A 20,948-nucleotide genomic window follows, 5' to 3' on the forward strand; every position below is an offset into this window, starting at 1 on the left:
CCATAATGGAGATTAAAATTACGTTTAAGAAGATATAACCAAACACACGAGTCTTTTAAGTTAAAATCACTTCAATAAAAGCTTTTTGAGGGGAAAAAAGATACTACCGAAGATCTCTCGAAGCTTTTTTAGTTAACTCTCAACAAAAATCGAAAAAGAAAGTGTTCGGGTTGAGTAAAAATACATTCATTAATACATAAAGCTCAGAGGAATTCTTTCCAACATCAACTAGAATGGAATATAAGAGCGTTGATCAAACAAATTTTCATTTTCCATGCCGAAACCAATGAAACAAAAAAGTAGAGAATGAAAATGAAGAGGCAAGGCTTTCATTAAGCATTCAACAGTAAGCTACGACATGAAGAGCTAAGTTGCGTACCAAATTACAAGGGCTGACCTCTGTGTACAATTTGAAACAGTGTACAGAACACAGCAGTGGGAAAGCTTTGAATCTTCACTCTTCAGCTGGAGGAACATCGTTCAAATCTAAACCCTCTACGGGCAACTCTGGGGTCATTGGTCCCAATATTCCATCAGTAGTCAAAGTCAATCCACTCTGTATGGTTAAGAAAACAAGTCACCATTTAGGTTCAAATTGAACGATATAAAGATATAAAGTCCGCTGCAAAGAGAAATGAAGGATCACAGAAGATTGAGAACAAGATTCGATATCTGAATAACCAATGAATAACCAATGAATAACCAATTCAATGCTGGCTTCTGATAGCATGAGTGAGTACTTAATTTTGAATGACATCAGAGAGCACTAATTTCTTGTGAAGTGTTACGAATCACAGACCTCTACAATGATATGATATTGTCCACTTTGAGAATAAGCTCTCATGGCTTTACTTTTGGTTTCCTCTAAAGGCCTCGTACCAATGGAGATATATTTCTTATTTATAAACCCATGATCAACTCCTTCATTAGCCGACGTGGGACTTCTCTCCCAACAATCCACAATATGAAGGACTATTTCCCTAAGAACCTTCGAAAAAGAACTTAATAGCACTTCATTGGAAATGAAAAAGTATAGTTATGAACACTTCTAATATCTTATAGAGGATACTTTTAACTAGTCCAACAGTTATGCTTAATACACTTTTGAATTATAGGAATATCCAACAATATCTTATAGAAATCCTCATGATATCAACCAAAAAATATAAGAATATCCAAAAGAGTACAGCCCATTGTCATTTCCTAATCAATGATGACATTCCTTTCTATTCTATAGTTCTACATCATTGTCTTTCTATTCGACACATAAAAGGAATGAGTATTGTTGTAGATTGTTTATCAAGTGGTTGGTTAATAAAGGGAGCTTGCAATGTGAGATCCCCCATCGATTGAGGAGAAGAACAAAACATTCTTTATAAAGGTATGAAAATTTCTTCCTAACAGACGCGTCTTAAAACCCTTGAGGGGAAACTCGAAAGGAAAAGTCCAAAGAGGACAATATCTGCTAGCGGTCCACAAGTGCAAAACTGGACTTTCATCCGAGATTTCAAGTACCCAATGAAGTAGAAAGGCTGTACGTTTCTTTTCTTTTCTTTTTTTTTTTCTTTTTTTTGGCAAAGGAACTGATGAACTTCCCACAATATGGTTTAGAACTACAGCATGTAAAATTTAGTTGCATTTATCATTAACTTGGTACGGTTTAGAAATCTCAAGGATAGATCGCTGTGAAGTACCTCAGGCTGAAACTTAAGCATGTCTGCACGTGCCATTGCCTCTGCATAGGCTATTCTTTGCCTGAAAGTTTGTGCCATCTCCTCAGCCTGTAAATAGAAACAAAATTATAGTTACAATATACCTCTAGCTATTTTTCATCTTTTTACCTTCTTTTTTAGTCTACTATTTGATAGGAAATGAACTCGGAAATGGAAAAAAAAATGAAGATAAGGTTTTACCCCAACCGAGGCCACAGGAGGTTTCATACAGGCCCCCTCCAAAAACTATTACAAATACTCCTATCAAGTGCGCTCTTACAAGAGGCTATACAAAACACAAGGATCCAGGAACTCTAATATCTCTCTATTTTCAAAATAGTTACTACCTTTTATATCCAAATATACAAAAATAGAGCTTTACAAGCATTACTCCATATGATGCAAGGTTTTGTTTTCAACATTCAAGGGATAACCACCAAAAATCTATAAGAGAAGTCTGATATAATCATGGTTTTAAAGTGCGGAAAACAAGAAAGAAGCACATGCTACCAGGGATGAAGGCAAATTAGCATTAGTTAGTAGTTTCCTCTACCCTACCATAGCACAAGAACTTGGGCATATGAAAATTTGCAAATTTATCATTGTGGTAACACTGTAGCAGAAAGACCACAACCACGTTCTCGTGCACGTATTACAAAAAAAATCAGCATTGGTACAAAATGAAAGAAAAGGATAACTCTAACTAGCATAGAGAATACCTTTTCAAAGACAAGCTTTGGATTGCGAATCATGTCCCCTGGAGTGGGCTCTAATTTCTTGGTAGAAAGACTAACTCGGCCTCTCTCACGATCATGGCTCAATATCATGACCTATGCCAGAATAACTCATTGTAAGACTTGGGAACATGAGGGTGAGAAGCCTTATAAATCACTTGAAGGCCATTAAACTACCTTGAGAGTGTCTCCAGGCTGAAGAACTGTTGCAATATCTGATATCCGGTCATGACTGATTTGACTGACATGAAGAAGACCATTGACTCCACCAATGTCGATGAAGGCACCATAAGGTTTAAGGCTTTGAACCGTCCCAATGACCACTGATCCAATTCCAAGCTGTGCCTGGCTGTCAGCCACGGCCTTACGGTTACTAAGGACAAGCCTTGATTGTTCTTCATCAACCTCCACAAATTTCAGAGGAATCTCTTTCATGAGAAGCTCTTCAGCAGTTGATTTCTGAATAATTGCACGAACATAATGAAAAAAGAGGTATGATGTTAATTGCCAGTATATAACTAAAATCAAGGAAACTACTATAGTCCTTGACACCAAAAGGGAAAGGAGTTCACATTAGAAAATAGAAGAGTATATCGTTGGTATCCAATACTTTGTTAAGGGAAGGGAGTGAAAATCAGCATGATCTTTGTAAATCATAAAACCATTCATCAATTAACAACTGTGAGAAACTAAATGCTTTACTCCAACAGAAACTATAATCTATTACATATACATAAAGCGAGGAAATCATTCAAAATGTGAAAGTCATTAATAGCTAATAGAAAATACCGTTGATATTTGTGAGAAAGGGACGAACCCTCTTAGGCCTTCCACAACTGCCACAACTCCACCTTTGTTTGCATCAACCACCTGAATATTGAACACAAAAGAATGGCTACATATGAATTGTTAAGTATCAAACAAAAATCAAATTTATTGCAATCTATCGGCCTAAAATTTCGGGTTTAGTGGCGATTTAACATAGTATCAAAACTAAGTTGAAGTCCTATGTTCATAGTAAGCCATCAATTCAAACTTTTGAGTTTAGTGGTGATTTAAAATTAATGATACCAGGAATGTTATAGTACTTTATAGTTTCTTATTACACGACTAGACCTCGAACCTAAACCGATACTTCAAACAAAAAGATGAACAAAAGAACCACAAATTGGATGGAAATACCCACCTTACCCTTGACAACAACATCCTCTGCTTGAAGCTGTCTGCACCTCTCCCAAGCCAGGTCATATTGGATGGATCTTAAGCTCAAAACCAAGCTATCATCAGCTTCATTCTCACCAATAATGACAAACTCCTGTCTCAAACCAGGATATACTCCTGCTTCTTCAACATGTTTTATTCTGTGAATGCAAGCCTCCTGCAATGGCAAGTATGCAGAAGACTTGGCAGTAATGTCAACGAGTGCTCCATTGCCATCCGTACAGAACACAGTACCTTTCACCTGAAGAGGAAAAATACATAAATTATGACCCAATCTCCTTCAAATGCCCGAAGATGACACTATCAGTATACTATCCAATTCGCATAAGCATTTTCACGTCCATTTCCCAGAACAAAATCGAATTAACAAACCATTCAAGTTCACAATATCCAAATTCCAGTGTAATTAACAAGAAATCTCACAAAATCACATAACGAACTATAATCCAACACTATCAAAACAGTTCCAGATTCCTACAAGCAATCGCACAACATCAAATTAAAGAGAAAAAAAAAATCAACTCCAGAACATCCCTTCCACACAAAATTACAAGAGAGAAAACAAAAAGAACACGCAAATAACCTTAGTTCCGACTTCAGAATTGAAGTCGTATTTCTCAATAGCGGAATGGAAATCCTCGACAGTGAAGGAGATGCCTTCTACAGGGGCATTACGGCAGCGTTCATATGCCTCCTCAAAGATCTCCTTGAGCTTGAAACGCTCCTTCACCTGTGGACTGGGAATGGGGCTCGTAATGACAGCAGCTTGAACAGGAAGTGAACGGGCCCTGTTCTGCAGATGCCTCGTTGAAAACGGCTTCGAGAGACGCGATGAAGATAGAGGCGCGCATCGCAGCCCATTGAATTGCTGAGCCATGGAAGCCATTCTCCTTCTTCCTTCTGAGGCCCCGACTCTGTAAACAGAACTGATAAGGTTTTGGGTTGGATAAGGTGGAGGAAATTACTTTTGAATAATATATATAAATTAGTAAATATATAGTGAAAGAGTTCGAATTTCGTTGAATTAAAAAAGAAAAAAAAAAGGTTTTATATGATAAATTGGTAATAATTTGCTCAATAAATTTTAATACGTAAAATAATGATTATTTGTTAAATATATAAAATATAGGTTAAATTAATATAAAAAAATACTCATAAGAACGCCAGATCTCACCTCAATTTCAGGGGAGAACGAAACATTTCTTATAAGGGTGTGAAACCTATCCCTAGTGACGCGTTTTAAAACTATGAGGTTGACAACAGTACGTAACGAGCAAAAATAGACAATTTCTGCTAGCCGTGGATTTAGGTTGTTATAAATAATATCAGAACTAGACATCGGACGCTATACCAGCGAGGACGTTGAGCCTCCAACGGGAGAGATTTCACATGAGAGGTGAACACCATTTCATATCGAAGCGGGCTGAAAGTTGACCCGACTTTAAATTGGGCTTTAAAGCCCAATACGTTTTGCAATATAGTTGGGCCAATAAAAGCCCAATAATCACTTGGGCCAATAAAGCACTTGGATCTACATGGACTCTTTAATAAATGGGCCTCTATCTAATCAATTCAATTGGGCCTGGGCCTTTCTTTATCTACAAAGTTATGGATCCTACGTGTATCACGTGAGCCATGGAACTCATCCATTTTGGGTTTATTTAATTTGATTTTTTAAAACTATTTTGATCTTTGTGTAATTTAAAATTCAACGGTTAACGGGAAAAAATAAAATTAGACTCTTTAGATATAGAAGTAGCTCGTGATTGAAAAGACCCGCCATACAATTACGAACAATTGAAACTAGGTGTAGTCTACAAAACCCGAGCCAAAGAGAGTATTTGTCAAGTAAATAATTACGTAGAGATGTTATCATATATGAACCAAACCGAGCTTCTCTACTAACAAGGCTAAGTAAAGGTGTATAATCGAAAATTTCATACTCAAAACCTCACTGAGAGCTGATTTATTTCACGACAATAATATGACATTGTCTGATATTCTAATTCCACACTCAAATAAAAACGCGTCAATCGAGACATAAAAAGACAAAAAAAAACATGTTTTAAAGATGATCGATAAACAAATTTAGAGGCATAAGAACATTTAAAACATAAAATATGGTAAAAATTCATGGAGAAGCCCCAAAAAGAGGGACACAAAGGGGACAATTTGAAACTTGAACTGACCAAATTGGACGGCCGGGCAGCGGGCAGACATTGAATTAGCATTAAGTGAAAAATAATAATTAAAAAATGTGAAACTTTATTATTATTATTAAATAATTTTAGTTTTAAATTATTGTTATATTATGTTCATATTTCACCATTAGAGTTTAGCCAACTAAAAAACCCGAGGCACCACGAGAATTGTAAGGCTGAGAAGCTTAACTTCAGTATTTTTAATTAAAAAATGTTCGTTCTTATCTAACTATTTTTTTAACAGCTTTAAAAACACTTTATTTTATGAATAATTCGAACAACCGAAGCTCGTAAATCATACGAAAGTATTTAACATGTTTAATTAAAAAATCAATTAAAAATTTCGAAATGATTTTTAAATGTATATTTTTACTAAAATATTAAGGAATAAAATATTTTATCTCTTAAAATAATTTTAATATTAGTTGCAATATTATTTAAATTGATTTAATTAAGCTTAAATAATAGAAATTAAAGGAATTAAATATTTTTGGTAATAAAGAAATTAAGAGTGAGAGAAACTTTACAAGTGCATGATTAATTATTTATTGAGGAAAAAACGTGTGGAATGTGAAAGGAATCAATAATAACAAAAGGGAATTAAAAGAAATTCCAATGATGAAAGTTTAATAATAATAATTAATTATTTAGACATCTGATCCTACTCACTTTTTTCTCCCTTTTTTCTAAATAAATCAAATATTTATTAAAAAAAAATATTTAAGTTATAATTTAGTGGTAACTTTATTGAAAATATTTCCCAATTTGCACGTGCAACATGCAACATGAGTGAATATTATTTTAAAAAATCAATGTATTATTTACGGCACGATCACGTTATCTACTTATCTTTAGCTGTTTCTACGATGGGTTTTTTACGAGACTCCTAAACGTAAAATAGTTAGTCCTCACTAACATACTTGTTAGAAATTTTTTCACGTGGCTTATGAACCCATACGATTAGATCGTCGAAAATAAATAAAACGGGAAAAATTAAATAAATAATATATGAATGGGTCATTAATGCATTTAGCACTAAAAAATTATTGGATAATGAAAAGGTATTTTCTATTTTTATTTTGTTAAAAAATAACAACTTAAATAAAAATAATAGAGAAAAAATGTTCTTGCTTCAAATACAACGAATGGAAATTGTTATCAAATTAAAAAAATTTAAAAATATATTCTCATACACTTTTCGTTCATATTGTAATTAAATAATTAAAACAAAAACCTAATTTATAATTATTATTTTTAATTAATGAATTCCCTAGTTAATGCTACAAACGCGGTTAAATAATGGACAAAAGGAATCGAAATTAAATTAATAAAAATAATAATATTGATAATTTGGTCTTTTATATTTATAGATATTTTGTTGTAGGCCCTAAACTTTATATTAAAATTTTTATTTCATAGAAATTTAAGCTTTAAATCCAAATTATCCACTCAATTAAATTATACTCTTAATTTTTAATATTTTTATAATACATTTTTAAGTGAAATTCTTTTTGCAAATAAAAAATCACCATAATTACTTGGTTAATATCTAATTTTAAAATTTTGTAATTTTATTCTTAAATCCTAAAAAAAAAAAATATTTGAGGGGAAAATATATTATTTATACTATAAATTAAATCATTAAAAAAATAATATCTATGATATATTTCATAAATAATATATTCTCCAAATATTATATTTCAATACGTTTTTATTTTTTTTTAAATGTCTGTTTGATTTGAAATTAAAATTAAAGTTATAATGGGAATTATAAAGTATATAATAAGAGCGAAAACTATGAATTAATTTGAAATTAATGATGGCTTGGAAGACTTATTAAGAGAGAGATTATATTAGCGATTAATTAAAGGGAAGGATTAGAAACTAGAAGGTGTAACGCCTCCCATAATTAAGGAGGAAAATGATGAGTTCTATATTATTATTTGCCCTTTATACAATCACGTGCATATATTTAATAGACCATTTTATATACTTTAAATTAAAAAAAAAAAAATTAAATAGCTTTCATTTTTAAATTAATGTCAAATAAACTTTTAATTTAATAGAAATACAAATATTATGTAACTGCGACAGTAGATATTATCCGCTTTTGCTTGTTACATATCGTCATCAGCCTCACAATTTTAAAAATGCATCAAGTAGAGAGATAATTTCATATTGTTATAAGAAATGTTATTTTGCTATAAAAAAACTTAAATATAATTTAATCAACAAAATAGATTTATTTTATTTTATTTTTACTATATTGTTTAATTCTATTTATTAATAAGCACAATATGGTAGAAAAAGAGTTATTTTTGCTTCAATAAATATAAATTATAAAATTGCGAAATTACGTTTCAGGGCCCCACTTAGCAAAAGACAAACGCGGTTTCCCAATAGGACAAAAGAGGGTAAAGTTGGAATTTTAAATTTTGGCATAATGATTAGTAACGTATTAGTAAAATATGGCGACCAATGATATTTTGTGCATTTACATTAGGCCTTGTATTTGGTTCAGATTAACGTGACATAAATATCTAATATGAATTTTTACCATAAAGTTTTAATTTTTTAAATTTGTAACTCATTTTAATAAAAAAAAATTAATTAATGCACAAAAAATATTAAATAATAAAACTCACCACTTTTAATAAAAATGTAATTATAATACCATGGCTATATTTTATAATTAATAATTTAACTTTTTATCCTCCTTCTAAAATAAAAATTACATTTATTTAGATGTTGTCTCGGTTAATTCACCTGTCCGTTTTTTACTGGGACGATAAAAAGAAATACAAAATAATTATTTAAACGTATTTTTATTTAATTTTTTAAATATAATTTTTTTTGGGACTAAAAAAAAGCATATAATTAATTATTCAATAATTGAGAATGAAGTTAGTGGGGTGTGACAAAATTAATTATAGAATACTTTGGTTGAAATTGGATGCATTTAAGTAGGAAATAGGCAGCCATAGGGTTTGAAATAGATGAGTTTGAGGCCCTAAAATGATCATTTAATCAACCAAATTGGTCATAAAAATGGAATAATTTACAAATATTACACTTATTTTTCAAACCCAATTGATAATGATAGTTAGTGGGTTGTGATACGATCCATTACCTAAACGTAACATCCCCTAATCAACCTACGTTTTAATTATTATTATTATATTGGGTCCGAAAACGACATTATTAAAAATATTTTAATTTACATAACAAAATTGTAAAAATAATTTTAAAAAATTGAAAATGTAACAGTCAAGCCCGACTACTAGAGAGGTTTTAAAACACGCTGGCTAGAGATAGGTTTTCACACCCTTATAAGTAATGTTATGATTTCATTCCCAACCAATCTATTCCCTTTGAGGCTCAACATCCTGGCACATCGTCTCGTGTCACACCCTAAAAGGAAGTGGACTGTGAGATCCCAGTCGGTCGGGGAGAAAAACGAAACATTATTTATAAAGGTGTGGAAACCTCTCTCTAACAGATACGTTCTAAATTTTTTGAACCAAAGCTCAAAAGAGAAAAACCAACAAAGATAAAATATGTCCTCTCTACGCCGTTGTTGTTGCATTTTGTTTACATTCTCATGTAACGTTAATTTCAATTTCTCAAATCTTACTTTCAAAACTCTCTGCCCTTGTTTTCTAAAACTTTCTTCTTGAATCAAGGCCAAAAGCTCGAGCATACGTCGCTTGGCCATAGACGACGCGAGAACGAATAAGCTTAACTCACTTGTTGCTGATAAGTAAGTGCCCCACGATCGCAAGTCCGCTGCCATCAAAGTGCAACGGTGACAAGTGGTCGATAGAAAAAAATATATATATTTTACAATTACTTGAAATTTACTAAGTTTGTCGTTAAAATTTCAAACATTATACTTTAATTCATCAACTTCGCATAGAACGTCCTTTAGTTCATTATCTTTATACATACATATATATAGACGTTCTATGCAAAGTTATGTATATATATATATATATATATATATATATATATATATATATATGTATGTATGTGTGTATATATATATATAGTTAAAATAAAATAAAATAAAAAAAAAGTTAAAAAAAAAGGGACAAAAAGAATGGTGGGTTTAAGGATGAGGTGCCACTGAATCTGGACTTCGTGTCAATATGCTTGTCCTTTCAAGAAATGACTTACTTTTCTCTTCCAAAATTCCTTTTTATCTCTTATTTTCTCTCTCCTCTTTAGAGTGAGAAAGAGACACATTGGCATCAATTATTTATTATTTTTTTTATCGTCATCGTCACGGTCATCGTCACTAAGCTAATTTGGATTACACGAAATCGGCACCTAAATATTGAATTCCTACTCATATTACGACATGCATATTTGATTATAAACCTAGCGAATATTCGATCCTTATAAGATGTTCGGTAAAAGATTTACAATCAGTTACATTAGAAATGCTCTAGATGGATTTACGAACAAATTAAACATTCATATTTTTTTTATTTATATATAATCTATATATATATCATTGTGTTACAATATAAAAATGGAAAAAGAAATTGGGATATTCAGAAAACGGTGGACGTGATTGGGACACATCTTATTGCCACATCAGCATCCATCTCATAAATTTAAGTATAAAGTAATCTGTCCCGAGTCCTCGTCAGCTGACCCTTCCATTTTGAGTAATTCCATGAAGAGCAAAAAACGATGGAGCTTTTTAACAGCGGGGTTGTAAGTGCAATTGACACGTAGGCTACCGAGAATGAAGAACTCGAGCGGGAGAAAACATAATATAAAATAATATAATATTGATTGATTCAAATATATGAGAGTTTCGAACCTACATAGTTACGTATACTTCATCCCATAATTAATTTACTTTATTTTAATCAATTCTTTTATGGTTTACGAGGGTAAAATGGTCAAATAAGGCAAAAAGAGAGAATAAAAAAAAATTAATTTAAGGAGCGCATGCGTTGAAGGTCAAAAATGGGAGAATAACAAAAATAAAAATTAAAATAATAATAATAAAAATTAATTTTAAGTTAACAAAACAATGACGTGTTTGGGTCAAAGACGCTTCAGAAGAGTTTGAAGAGAAAATAAAAATAAAATATATATTCTTTTTTTTTTTTCTTTATTATTATTTTTTTAATCTCTTCCAAAACGCACCGTCCTTTGAATAAGTCAAAGCCATTTATCCTTAAAATTCGGCTTTTTAACTTTGATTTTTCAAAATTCCAATCACTATCCTTCTTGTTTCTTCCTCATTTTGATCTTATCTTTTAACACATACCTTGGGTGAGTGTGCCGATGCAAGCAACCTCCGGGATTTAACCGAGGTCAAGATGGTTTGAGGTACAGGCGCATCAAACTCTCCCGAATTTAACCGAGGTCAAGATAGTTTGAAGTACAAGCGCATCAAGCTCAACCCTCATTCGTTCGATAGGATATGGATATCTGTCTGTTTCCACAGGAACAAGTAGTAGTACTCGTTGATTGAGGAGGCTGGGAATAGAGATCCAGCTCACATTAGAGGGATTGTAGAGGCCCAACTGAAAGAAAATGTCTTTAAAAAGACGGGTCCTTGAAGAACAGGTCCAAACCGAAATCCGCCGCCTAGGATTGTCTCACTCTTTCGATTTACATTCAAGAAAATCTTATTTTTTGATATATTGTTTTAACTCTAGTTTTAGTTTTGATTCAACCGTAAAAAAGTTACTATATTCGTGAGAGTCATAGACATTAAACATAGCAGCACGTGTTAGATGATATCGTTGCTACTTTTTATTTTATTTTTAAAATGTGGTATAAAAATTAATTAACTCGATAAATTTTCAGTTATAATTAAAATTATTTAAAAAATAAATGATAAAACATTTATTATTATAATGATTAATTTTGAATTTTATTATAGTTCCCTTTAAGGGAGTAGGAGAATGATAAAAGTCGACCATCCTTCTAGATTTTCCCTGCCAACCTTTTTCTTCTTACACGCATCGTATTTTAATTATTTAATTAGTTACAAATATCTAAAAATAGATAATAATATGAATTTAATAATATTTTTGTACATATTATATGGTCTTTATTTCAGAATATATTCCTCGATTATTAAATGATAATTCTTAATATTTTAAGCATATTCCAAATGGGATTTGATAAATAAATAAATCATTTTAATTTTTTTAATAAAAATAATTAACTAAATTAATAAAAATTATATATTTTTAATAGGCAGTGGACGACATAGATTTTAGCACGTGACCGTCATGCCCATAGAATATTAGGCTTTCTACTGGCTACCCCACATTTATAAAAAATAAAAAATATATATAATCTTAATATTATATAATCCATCATGGACATCTAATCACATTTATTCATATAAAAGGTTTTTTTTAAAAAAAATATATTATTTTTATGTGATTAATCGATGTTTATTGAAAATTAATGAAAGTATTTAATGAATGAATAAAAAATATATATATATATATATATATATATATATATATGAAAAATTCTCGAAATGAAATACGGCAATATCTAGCTTATTTATTTTTTACTAACGACTATTAATTATTCGGTTTTGACTATCGTTCTCGTGAGATTCTTGCGAAGGATATTTTGGTTCTTGTAATGTCACTTTTGTCGGTACCTTTCGTGGGGTTAGTTTATTTTTTTATTTCTTATTTTTTGGGTGTACGATACAAATGGTACAAATAAACGATAATTATAATTTTTTAATTAAAAAACGTAACAAAATTGATGTCTTTGATAATAAAATAAAATTTTATTCGAGCACCAAATGCTCTCTAACTTTTATCTTGTGTCGTTTCTGAATCACGACCTATTAAAAGAAGACTACTCTGATACTACGTGTAACGTCTCATGCTCAAAATTTGGGATCCCGAAATGTTACATAATAGGCTAGCGTGGTCGCTATACCAACTCTTGGCTCAATAAGTAATAGGCTAGCGTGGTCGCCAGCTTCCAGCATTTTGACGGCTCATTGCCTTCTCTTTTTTCTCCCTATTCTACCCCTATCCCTTCTTTTATGCTACCCATTTCCATATATTTTCATTTATTTTCCAATTTTATTATAATTTTCGAATTTAATAAAAATAAAAATAAAATTATAAGTATTGGATCTCATAAAAACTTAAAATTTTATATTCGATAAATCAATTAATCTTTTAAATATCAAATTTTATAAGAATTTACAATATACAAAATTAAAATTTTGATTAGTTTTTGGGTTTATTTTTTCCGATTAGGTTAGATGATCGGAGGGTATTTTGGTAATTTTATTTTTTATTTTTTTATTTGGTTTAATTTTGATTTAATGGAATAAATTAAACTTTAAGAATAAAATAAATTTACTAAGCTATATACATTTTCAAGTAGAGGAAAATGAACGAATTAAATTAAAGTTAATTAATAATAAAATATTAACAAGCTGTTTTAAAATTTAGTTTTTTTTAGTGTAAAATGTTGAACATAATAAATAAAATAGGAGAAGAATTAAAATTTAGAAGAAAATAAAATAAAATAAAATAAAATAAAATAAAATAAAAGGAATTAATATACACGGCCACTAAAATAAATAAGCTCAAGTTTCAAAGGGGCTCTAAATAGTCAAAAGGTAGAACTCGGGAGGGAGAGGAGAGTCGCATTAACTTCATTAATAATGGAGATTAAGTGGTAATTAAGTGATTAATTAATTAAACTCCGTTATTGCGGCTTACTCCTTTAATTTTTCTTTTTCTCTCATTTTAAGGCCCTCAACTTTCTCTATCTATAAAACCACCCCCCTTTCTTCTCTGTCCTCCCCGTAGCCCCCTTTCTCTCTCTAAAAACCTTCGCCGGAAATCAAATCCTTTCTCTACTGATCGCCGGGAAATGGACGGAAATAAAGACCGAATGATCGATTCCGGTAACTTCCACGGCGGCGACGATGATGGAGACCTGAGACGTGGACCGTGGACGGTCGAGGAAGACATAGCTCTCATCAATTACATCGCTAATCACGGCGACGGCCGCTGGAATTTGCTCGCTCGCTGCGCAGGTAACTGATTCCTCGCCGGAACCCTAACTGATTCCGATTCCTCTGTTTTTCTCTGAATCTGATTTTGTTAATCGTACATTTGAATCTTTAATTCATCGATTGATTTACAGGTCTGAAACGTACCGGAAAAAGCTGCCGGTTGCGGTGGCTGAACTATCTCCGCCCCGACGTCCGCCGTGGAAACATTACGCTTGAAGAACAGCTCTTGATTCTCGATCTTCATTCTCGTTGGGGAAATCGGTATGCGATTTTATTGCTTAATTGTAAAATGTATATTTAATGTATGATTTGTTCATTGATTTCTTAAAGAAAAATTAGTTTATGAATTAAGAACAAGAAATTTTAATTTTAATTTTCAGATGGTCGAAAATTGCTCAACATTTACCGGGACGAACAGATAACGAGATAAAGAACTACTGGAGGACTCGAGTTCAGAAGCACGCTAAACAGCTGAAATGCGACGTTAACAGCAAGCAATTCAAGGACACCATGCGATATCTCTGGATACCGCGGCTCGTCGAACGGATTCAAGCCGCCGCCGGGGCAACCGCCGTCGACGGCAACGGATCGTACGGATCAGTGGCGCCGCCGCTGATGAACGGGAGTGATTTCGTTAGTACTTCACAAGTCACTCCGAGTTACGCGTCGGAGAATTCCAGCTCCGGTGGAGGCTCCTCCGACGGGACACAGGGCTCCTCCGTGTCGGAGTTGACGGATTGCTACAATAATTTCGGTTGTTTTTCGGTGGGGTATGGGCAAGATACGGCACCACCGCCACCCCCGCCGCCGCCGATGCAGAGCTCGGCGGTTGGATTCTTTAACGAGGGGGAATTGGATTTTCAAGCGATGGAGCAGAGTTCTTGCGAGTGGCTGGCGGAGGACGGCGGCGTTGACACATCGGAGAACTTCTGGAGTACCGCCGGCCCCGGCGCCGACTACTTCTGGCTCTTGCAGCAGCAACTGAATTAAAAAACAATGAACAAGATGCAATAAAAATGGGAAATTATACATAATTTGTAGAGATCAAGATCATGATCCTTCTAAGAAGAAGGGTACAAAACTAGAAGAATTCTAGGATTTTACGAAGAACAGAGTCCAATTTTTTGGATTGTTCTTTTTTTTTTCTTTTTTTTTTTTTTTTGTTTAAAAAAGTGTTTCTTTAAATTTGCAATTATTGGGGCTTTGGGGGAATTTGTATAATTGAATCTTGAGTTTTTTTTTTTTTTTTTTTTTTTTTTTTTTTTTTTTTTAATAATTATTTTATGGTATCATTATCAATTCCTTGAGGTTTATTATTGAGCTTAAACTAAAAAAATAATAAATTAATAAAAACTATATAAAATAATTATTATTGAGTGAGAGTCTCTCGCAATCAAAAGATATTATCCGTCAATATCATGAAATAACTAATTCGTGTTTACAACATGGGTAGGTGAAAAAACAATTGTCCACGAGCTCGTAATTTTCAAACTCGTCTAGCTGTATACACAACTAACATATCTACAAAATTTGACTTTCAAAACAATTTAGTACATACTCGAACACTAAACCTACGAGCTTGTATTGACGTTTTAGTTTATCAAATATATAGATTTTTTAGATATTTTCACGAATATAACTCAATAATTGACATAAAGTGAACAATGATTAAATATTTCGAGTTCAACAATGTAAAATAAGGATCGAATTTTCGACCTCAAATATAATTAATTTAAAAATCGGTTTTACCATAAGGGTAGAAGTGTAATTTAACTCTAATTTAAAAAGGTTAATGTTTTGATGATGGGAAGTAGAAATAGTTATGTGGATGGATAATGTTGAATTAAAATAATAAAAGACATTGAATAATTGGTTCCACTTTTAAATATTTAAATAATAATTTTGTATGGAGTTTAGAAGAAACTATAAGCTAATCTTATAATTAAGATATTATTGATGTCCACAGGGATTGAACCAGACCAAAAGTTTCCACAATGTTCTAGATTTCCAAAAGGGCCTCATTCCACTAACGTGGAGCTCCCTGATTCGTCGGTTCCTAGGGTTTAAAATGCAATAAAGACATTATTATGGGGCCAAATTTTCAAAAGTTAAAACATGTTGTTATCATGTTTAATGAATGCCACCTATGTACCGTGTCCCCTTGTTTTATTTGTTTATTTACAAATTGCTACCTCAATCTTGCACTCTTTTTAACCACTTTTCACATTGTAACCCATAAACTATCAATATTTGCACTCCCACCCCATCATATTTTTTTTATTAGAAGTTTGTTTTATGTGCTATGACAAATTTACCTTTTTATCCTCAACAGTATACAATGAAAGAGGGTATAAGCGTAATTCATCAATGAGACATTTTTTTTCTTATTGATTTGAGTTAAAAGAAGATTTAAAAAAAAAATAGATTTGAAATGCAAAATAAATACAAAACAATTAGTAATAAAAATGTGAGAATAATAATAATGAAAGGTGGCACGTGCGAAAGTGAAGGTTGAAACGTGATGAAATGGAAGAGATTGGGTATGGCGGCGGGGTATCTTCCGTAAGCCACGTGCATCGAAGCTAACCCACTTTGTCAGTGGTCCACAAAGCTAATCTGTTCATAAACTGCCACGTGGAAACGGAAAAACACTCATCACAAGAAGAAAATAAAAAAAAAAAAAATTAAAATTAGGCTTCCTCAATAGAAGCACTGACAGCCGCAACCCTTGAAACGGCCTCCGTTAGTTAACTCAATTGATTAATTTATTATATTTTCGGTCGAAATTCGAGTTGAATTAAAATTTAAAAAAACTATTTAAGTATAAATTAGTCATTATAATTTGGTAAAACTCTGTAATTATTTATAATATTTTATTAAATATTATAAATAATTATTTATTTAAGAACATATATATAATTATTGAGTGAAAATATTCAGATATCTACGGCGACAACTGGACTCCAACTCCTAAAAGACATACACACGTGGCAAATGGGTCTTCTACACGTGGGATCCGTTCGTCTTTCGATGTCGTACTGGACTGTCTAAAAAACTGACTTGTCAGTCATGTAGTTGGTGGGCCCCACCCTGGAGGATCCAAACCCTTGTGCTGCCCCTATCCACCCACTATCTCACGTGGCTCTCTCAACTCTCATTTTCAAACCCCCCATTTTTTCTTTTTATTTCATTTGTGGGTCCTAAATTTACTCTTATTTACCATTTTGCCCCATTTCCTTTTATATAAAGAGAATATATTAATTATAGAATATATATCGATATTTTTCTTCTATAATTTAATTTGTAATATATTTTATTTTATTTTTAATATTTAATTAATTTATATTTTTTTTATTCGTAGGTATTAGTTGATAGCTTGTATCATATTTAAAGGTTATGAATATCAATGAAAATACATACATTCGATCTCAATTATATTTCTCATTTTTAACATGTAATTTATTTATATTTATTATTGAATTCGACATTTTCTTTTTCTCGAAGAATAAAATGAGATATTTAAATTGGATTAAAAATGTATGAAAAACCTTGTAACTATGCATGTAAGTTTACTCACTACAGAGTTAAGTGACATAAATAATCTATAGCTAAATTGTCACTCTCGAATCTTTAGTTTTTTTTTTCTCTCCGAAATGTTGTTTTAACGTTCTAATCGAGTGTATACGTCTAGATAAGTTGAGTTATGTTCAAATTGGTGACATATTACTTAGTTGGGATCCATTATTATAAACTACAATCGACATTAACCATGGTTAATAACGTTAGAGTACTCCGACGGCTTTTAACCATAATTTTTCTTTTAAAAAGCTACGATACGATCTTAGAAATGATGCGTGAGGTACACTCGATCGAGAAAGTTGACGAGCGAAAATAATAAGATGTCAAAAGGGTAAAGTTAGGAATGAAAGAGAGGAAAGTAGATGAAGAGACGGCATGTGGGGTTTGGACTTGCGTGGAAGGCTTTCCATTGAAAGCGATGGGAACTAATTAGCAAATTAAAGGGTAATGGGAGTTTGTGAGCTTTCAGTTTCAGAAAGCTGTGCTTCAATGGCGGCCACACACAACCATAGTTGAAATTCTTGTAATTCAAAGTTGAAACTCAATATGGGCTTATCGAGGCCGCACACGACACCAACCATATAATTAAAAATTATAAACGTGTGGAAACCTCTCTTTAGTAGACGCGTTTTAAAATTGTGAGGCTAATGACGATACGTAACGGGTCAAACCGGATAATATCGGATGATAGTTGTGAAAGACAACAAACAGTATCACTATAACACGACTGATAGTTTTGGAAAATTTTAGAAAATTACATCTGATGATTGTAACGAAGCAGCCACATCGTGGTGAACGGTGGCGTCGTTGAAAATTTTATCCAATACAACACGACACGGGAAAAGTCGACACCGGGCTTGTTTTAGTTCATTGAATATTATTGGTTAGGGTTTTCAAGGGATTTGTACTTGTTACAACTAATTGATATTAGGGTTGTGAGTGCTCATGACTTTTGCCTTTTTCTTTCCTTTCTACAGCGAGTCAACCGTCAATGCTTATCCATTCCTTAAGGGTTTTTAACTTTTTTGTGCTTAACAACTTGGAGGAGATTAATTTAATTGATCACGACGCTAGTGATATGTTAAACGAGAACGCACGTTACATTGTCTGCAATGTTCAAATGGTACGACCGTCTCACCTATTATATAAGCCAACTAACCACGAATTCCAATGCATTACACACTATTACCCTATCGATCCATCTCACTTCATCTTGTCACGTTGTAACAGACTAAGTCCACCCCGGGTAGATATTGTTCTCTATGGGGCTTCCCTTCAAGATCTTAAAACGCGTCTGATAGAGAGAGGTTTCCATACTTTTATAAGGAATGTTTTGTTCTTTTCTCCAATCGATGTAGGATCTCACAATTCACCCTCATTAAGGTTCCACCGTTCTCGTTGGCACACTGCTCGATGTCTGGCTTTAATATGATTTGTAACAGTTCAAGCCCACCAATAGGAAAAACTCATACAGGACAATATCTGCTAGCAGTGAGTTTGGACTGTTACATACGTATGGTATGTTCAAATGGTACAAGTCGACCACCAATTCCAACGCATTACACTCTGTTACCCTATTAGATCGGTCCCACTTCACCTTGTCACGTATAGTACGTTCAAATGGTACAAACCAACCATTACTTCCAACTCATTACACACTACGACCCTGGTTGACTTCTCTCAATGCACCTTGTCACGTGTAGTATGTTCCAATATTACAAACCAACCATTGATTCCCACACATTACACACTACGACCCTAGTTGACTTGTCCCGTTTCACCTTGTCATTGTAGCATTTAGATTTGTCCCACATAATGGCTAAGCGCCGAACACCAATGTAAGCTCAACACATACACGTACATCGCAAAAACAATATTGTACGAGCTGAATCCTCGTCGTCTGTCCTAAAGTGAGTTCGTATCAAAATGAAACCTACCCACAAAAAAGTTACTTTAAACCCTAAACGAGACACGTATAGTAATAATTGGAAGCAATAACAACCAACAATCCCTTTCTCTTACGTAAACCAAAACCAAAGGGAGTTGTACAAAACAAATTGATATTAAATAAATGAAACAAAATCTAAGTCTTTTGGAAGTTCCTTGTTTGGCTGCATTGATTTCGGATGGCTAATTTTACTTGGTGTTTGGCGTTGGGTGGGATTGTGACCCCTCCAATATTTGTTGTGCAAATAAAAATCTCTACCCATACACATATCAACGTCGATACGATGCCTCCTCGTTATCGCGTTTCTCGGGTACTTCCATCTCCTTTCGTAGCATTTTTATTTTAGTTCCGAACTCTTAAAAAAATACTTTCTTTCCCGCTCGTTATGATATCACTTTGCGTATGTATTGATATGACATCACGAGTATCTAGCAAAACCATGTCGGGTGTCAAACCGAGCATTACTCATCTAGTTCAGATATATGTACTCGTCTACGATGTTATGAAATAAAATAATAAAAATAATGTAGCTTGCGTCAATAGAACCGATCCTAGTGAACATATATTTCTATAGCTAAAACTCTACTCGAAAATAATTTGTTATTGTAATTACCCGATCCACCGCTAGCAGATATTATCCTCTTTGGGCTTTCCCTTTCGAGCTTTCCCTCAAGGCTTTAAACGCGTCTGCTATGGGATGGTTTCCACACCCTTATAAATGTGGGACATCACAATCCACCCCCCTTCCGGGCCCAGCGTCATCGCTGATACTCTTTCCTTCCTCCAATCAATGTGGGACTGCCCCCAAATCCACCCCCTTTGGGGCCCAGCGTCCCGCCTCGTGTCTACTCCCCTTCGGGGAACAGCGAGAAGGCTGCCTTCCAGACCCAGCATCCTCGCTGGTACTCTTTCCTTCCTCCAATCGATGTGGGACCGCCCCCAAATCCACCTCCTTTGGAGCCCAGCGTCCTTACTGGCACATCGCCTCGTGTTTACCCCCTTCGCGGAACAGCGAGAAGGCTGACACATCGTCAGGTGTCTGGCTCTGATACCATTTGTAACGACCCAGATCCACCGCTAGCAGATATTGTTCTCTTGGGGCTTCCTCTCAAGGCTTTAAACAGCTAGGGTAGGTTTCCACACCGAAGGGTGGTTTGTTCTCCTCCCCCAATCAATGTGGGACATCACAGTTATATATATATATATATATATTATATTTGAAACAATACCAAAATAAGATAAAGAAGAAAAAGGAAGCAACAGCAGCCGCGTTGTTGGTTGGCCGACCATAGTACCCGTTTACTTGTTGTTGGATCATCGGCACACGAAACACGGGTCAACCCGCTTTCTAAATTCTAAATTCTTTTTTTTTTTTTAATAATAATAAAAAAACTTTAATTATTGCATTTTAAAATATTGAGAGAAAATGATTTGATTTTGAAATCAGTGGGTTCCGCCGTATTCATTCCTAAACATGATCAAAAGCCGAAAATTACACAGCAAAATTTAACCCCA

The 20,948-nt window shown here is 33.2% G+C and overlaps 2 protein-coding genes across 2 annotated transcripts; one reads left to right on the top strand and one right to left on the bottom strand.

The window, feature by feature from the left end:
• Positions 1–170: 170 nt before the first annotated feature.
• RPS1 (ribosomal protein S1) lies at positions 171–4,630 on the bottom strand. Its single transcript, XM_023684495.2, has 7 exons — positions 4,251–4,630; positions 3,633–3,908; positions 3,236–3,316; positions 2,624–2,905; positions 2,432–2,542; positions 1,695–1,781; positions 171–556 (listed from the first exon to the last, which is right to left on the bottom strand). The coding sequence occupies exons 1-7, from the start codon at positions 4,551–4,553 to the stop codon at positions 455–457; spliced, it is 1,242 nt and encodes a 413-aa protein (XP_023540263.1). The 5' UTR covers positions 4,554–4,630; the 3' UTR covers positions 171–454.
• Positions 4,631–13,663: 9,033 nt separating this feature from the next.
• On the top strand, positions 13,664–15,127 carry LOC111800736 (transcription factor MYB78). Its single transcript, XM_023684556.2, has 3 exons — positions 13,664–13,927; positions 14,038–14,167; positions 14,287–15,127. The coding sequence occupies exons 1-3, from the start codon at positions 13,762–13,764 to the stop codon at positions 14,894–14,896; spliced, it is 906 nt and encodes a 301-aa protein (XP_023540324.1). The 5' UTR covers positions 13,664–13,761; the 3' UTR covers positions 14,897–15,127.
• The last annotated feature ends 5,821 nt before the right edge of the window (positions 15,128–20,948 follow it).

Source organism: Cucurbita pepo, chromosome 8, assembly GCF_057944985.1.
Source record: "Cucurbita pepo subsp. pepo isolate OVF chromosome 8, ASM5794498v1, whole genome shotgun sequence".
NCBI lineage: Eukaryota > Viridiplantae > Streptophyta > Magnoliopsida > Cucurbitales > Cucurbitaceae > Cucurbita > Cucurbita pepo.

Excerpts from the sequence above, each read along its gene's own strand:
- LOC111800736 (XM_023684556.2), top strand. The coding sequence starts at position 13,762 with ATGGACGGAAATAAAGACCGAATGATCGATTCCGGTAACTTCCACGGC. Across the intron at positions 13,928-14,037 it reads TTTGCTCGCTCGCTGCGCAG|GTCTGAAACGTACCGGAAAA; the intron begins GTAACTGATTCC and ends ATTGATTTACAG. Across the intron at positions 14,168-14,286 it reads CATTCTCGTTGGGGAAATCG|ATGGTCGAAAATTGCTCAAC; the intron begins GTATGCGATTTT and ends TTTAATTTTCAG.
- RPS1 (XM_023684495.2), bottom strand. The coding sequence starts at position 4,553 with ATGGCTTCCATGGCTCAGCAATTCAATGGGCTGCGATGCGCGCCTCTA. Across the intron at positions 3,317-3,632 it reads ATGTTGTTGTCAAGGGTAAG|GTGGTTGATGCAAACAAAGG; the intron begins GTGGGTATTTCC and ends TTCAATATTCAG. Across the intron at positions 2,543-2,623 it reads AGCCTGGAGACACTCTCAAG|GTCATGATATTGAGCCATGA; the intron begins GTAGTTTAATGG and ends ATTCTGGCATAG.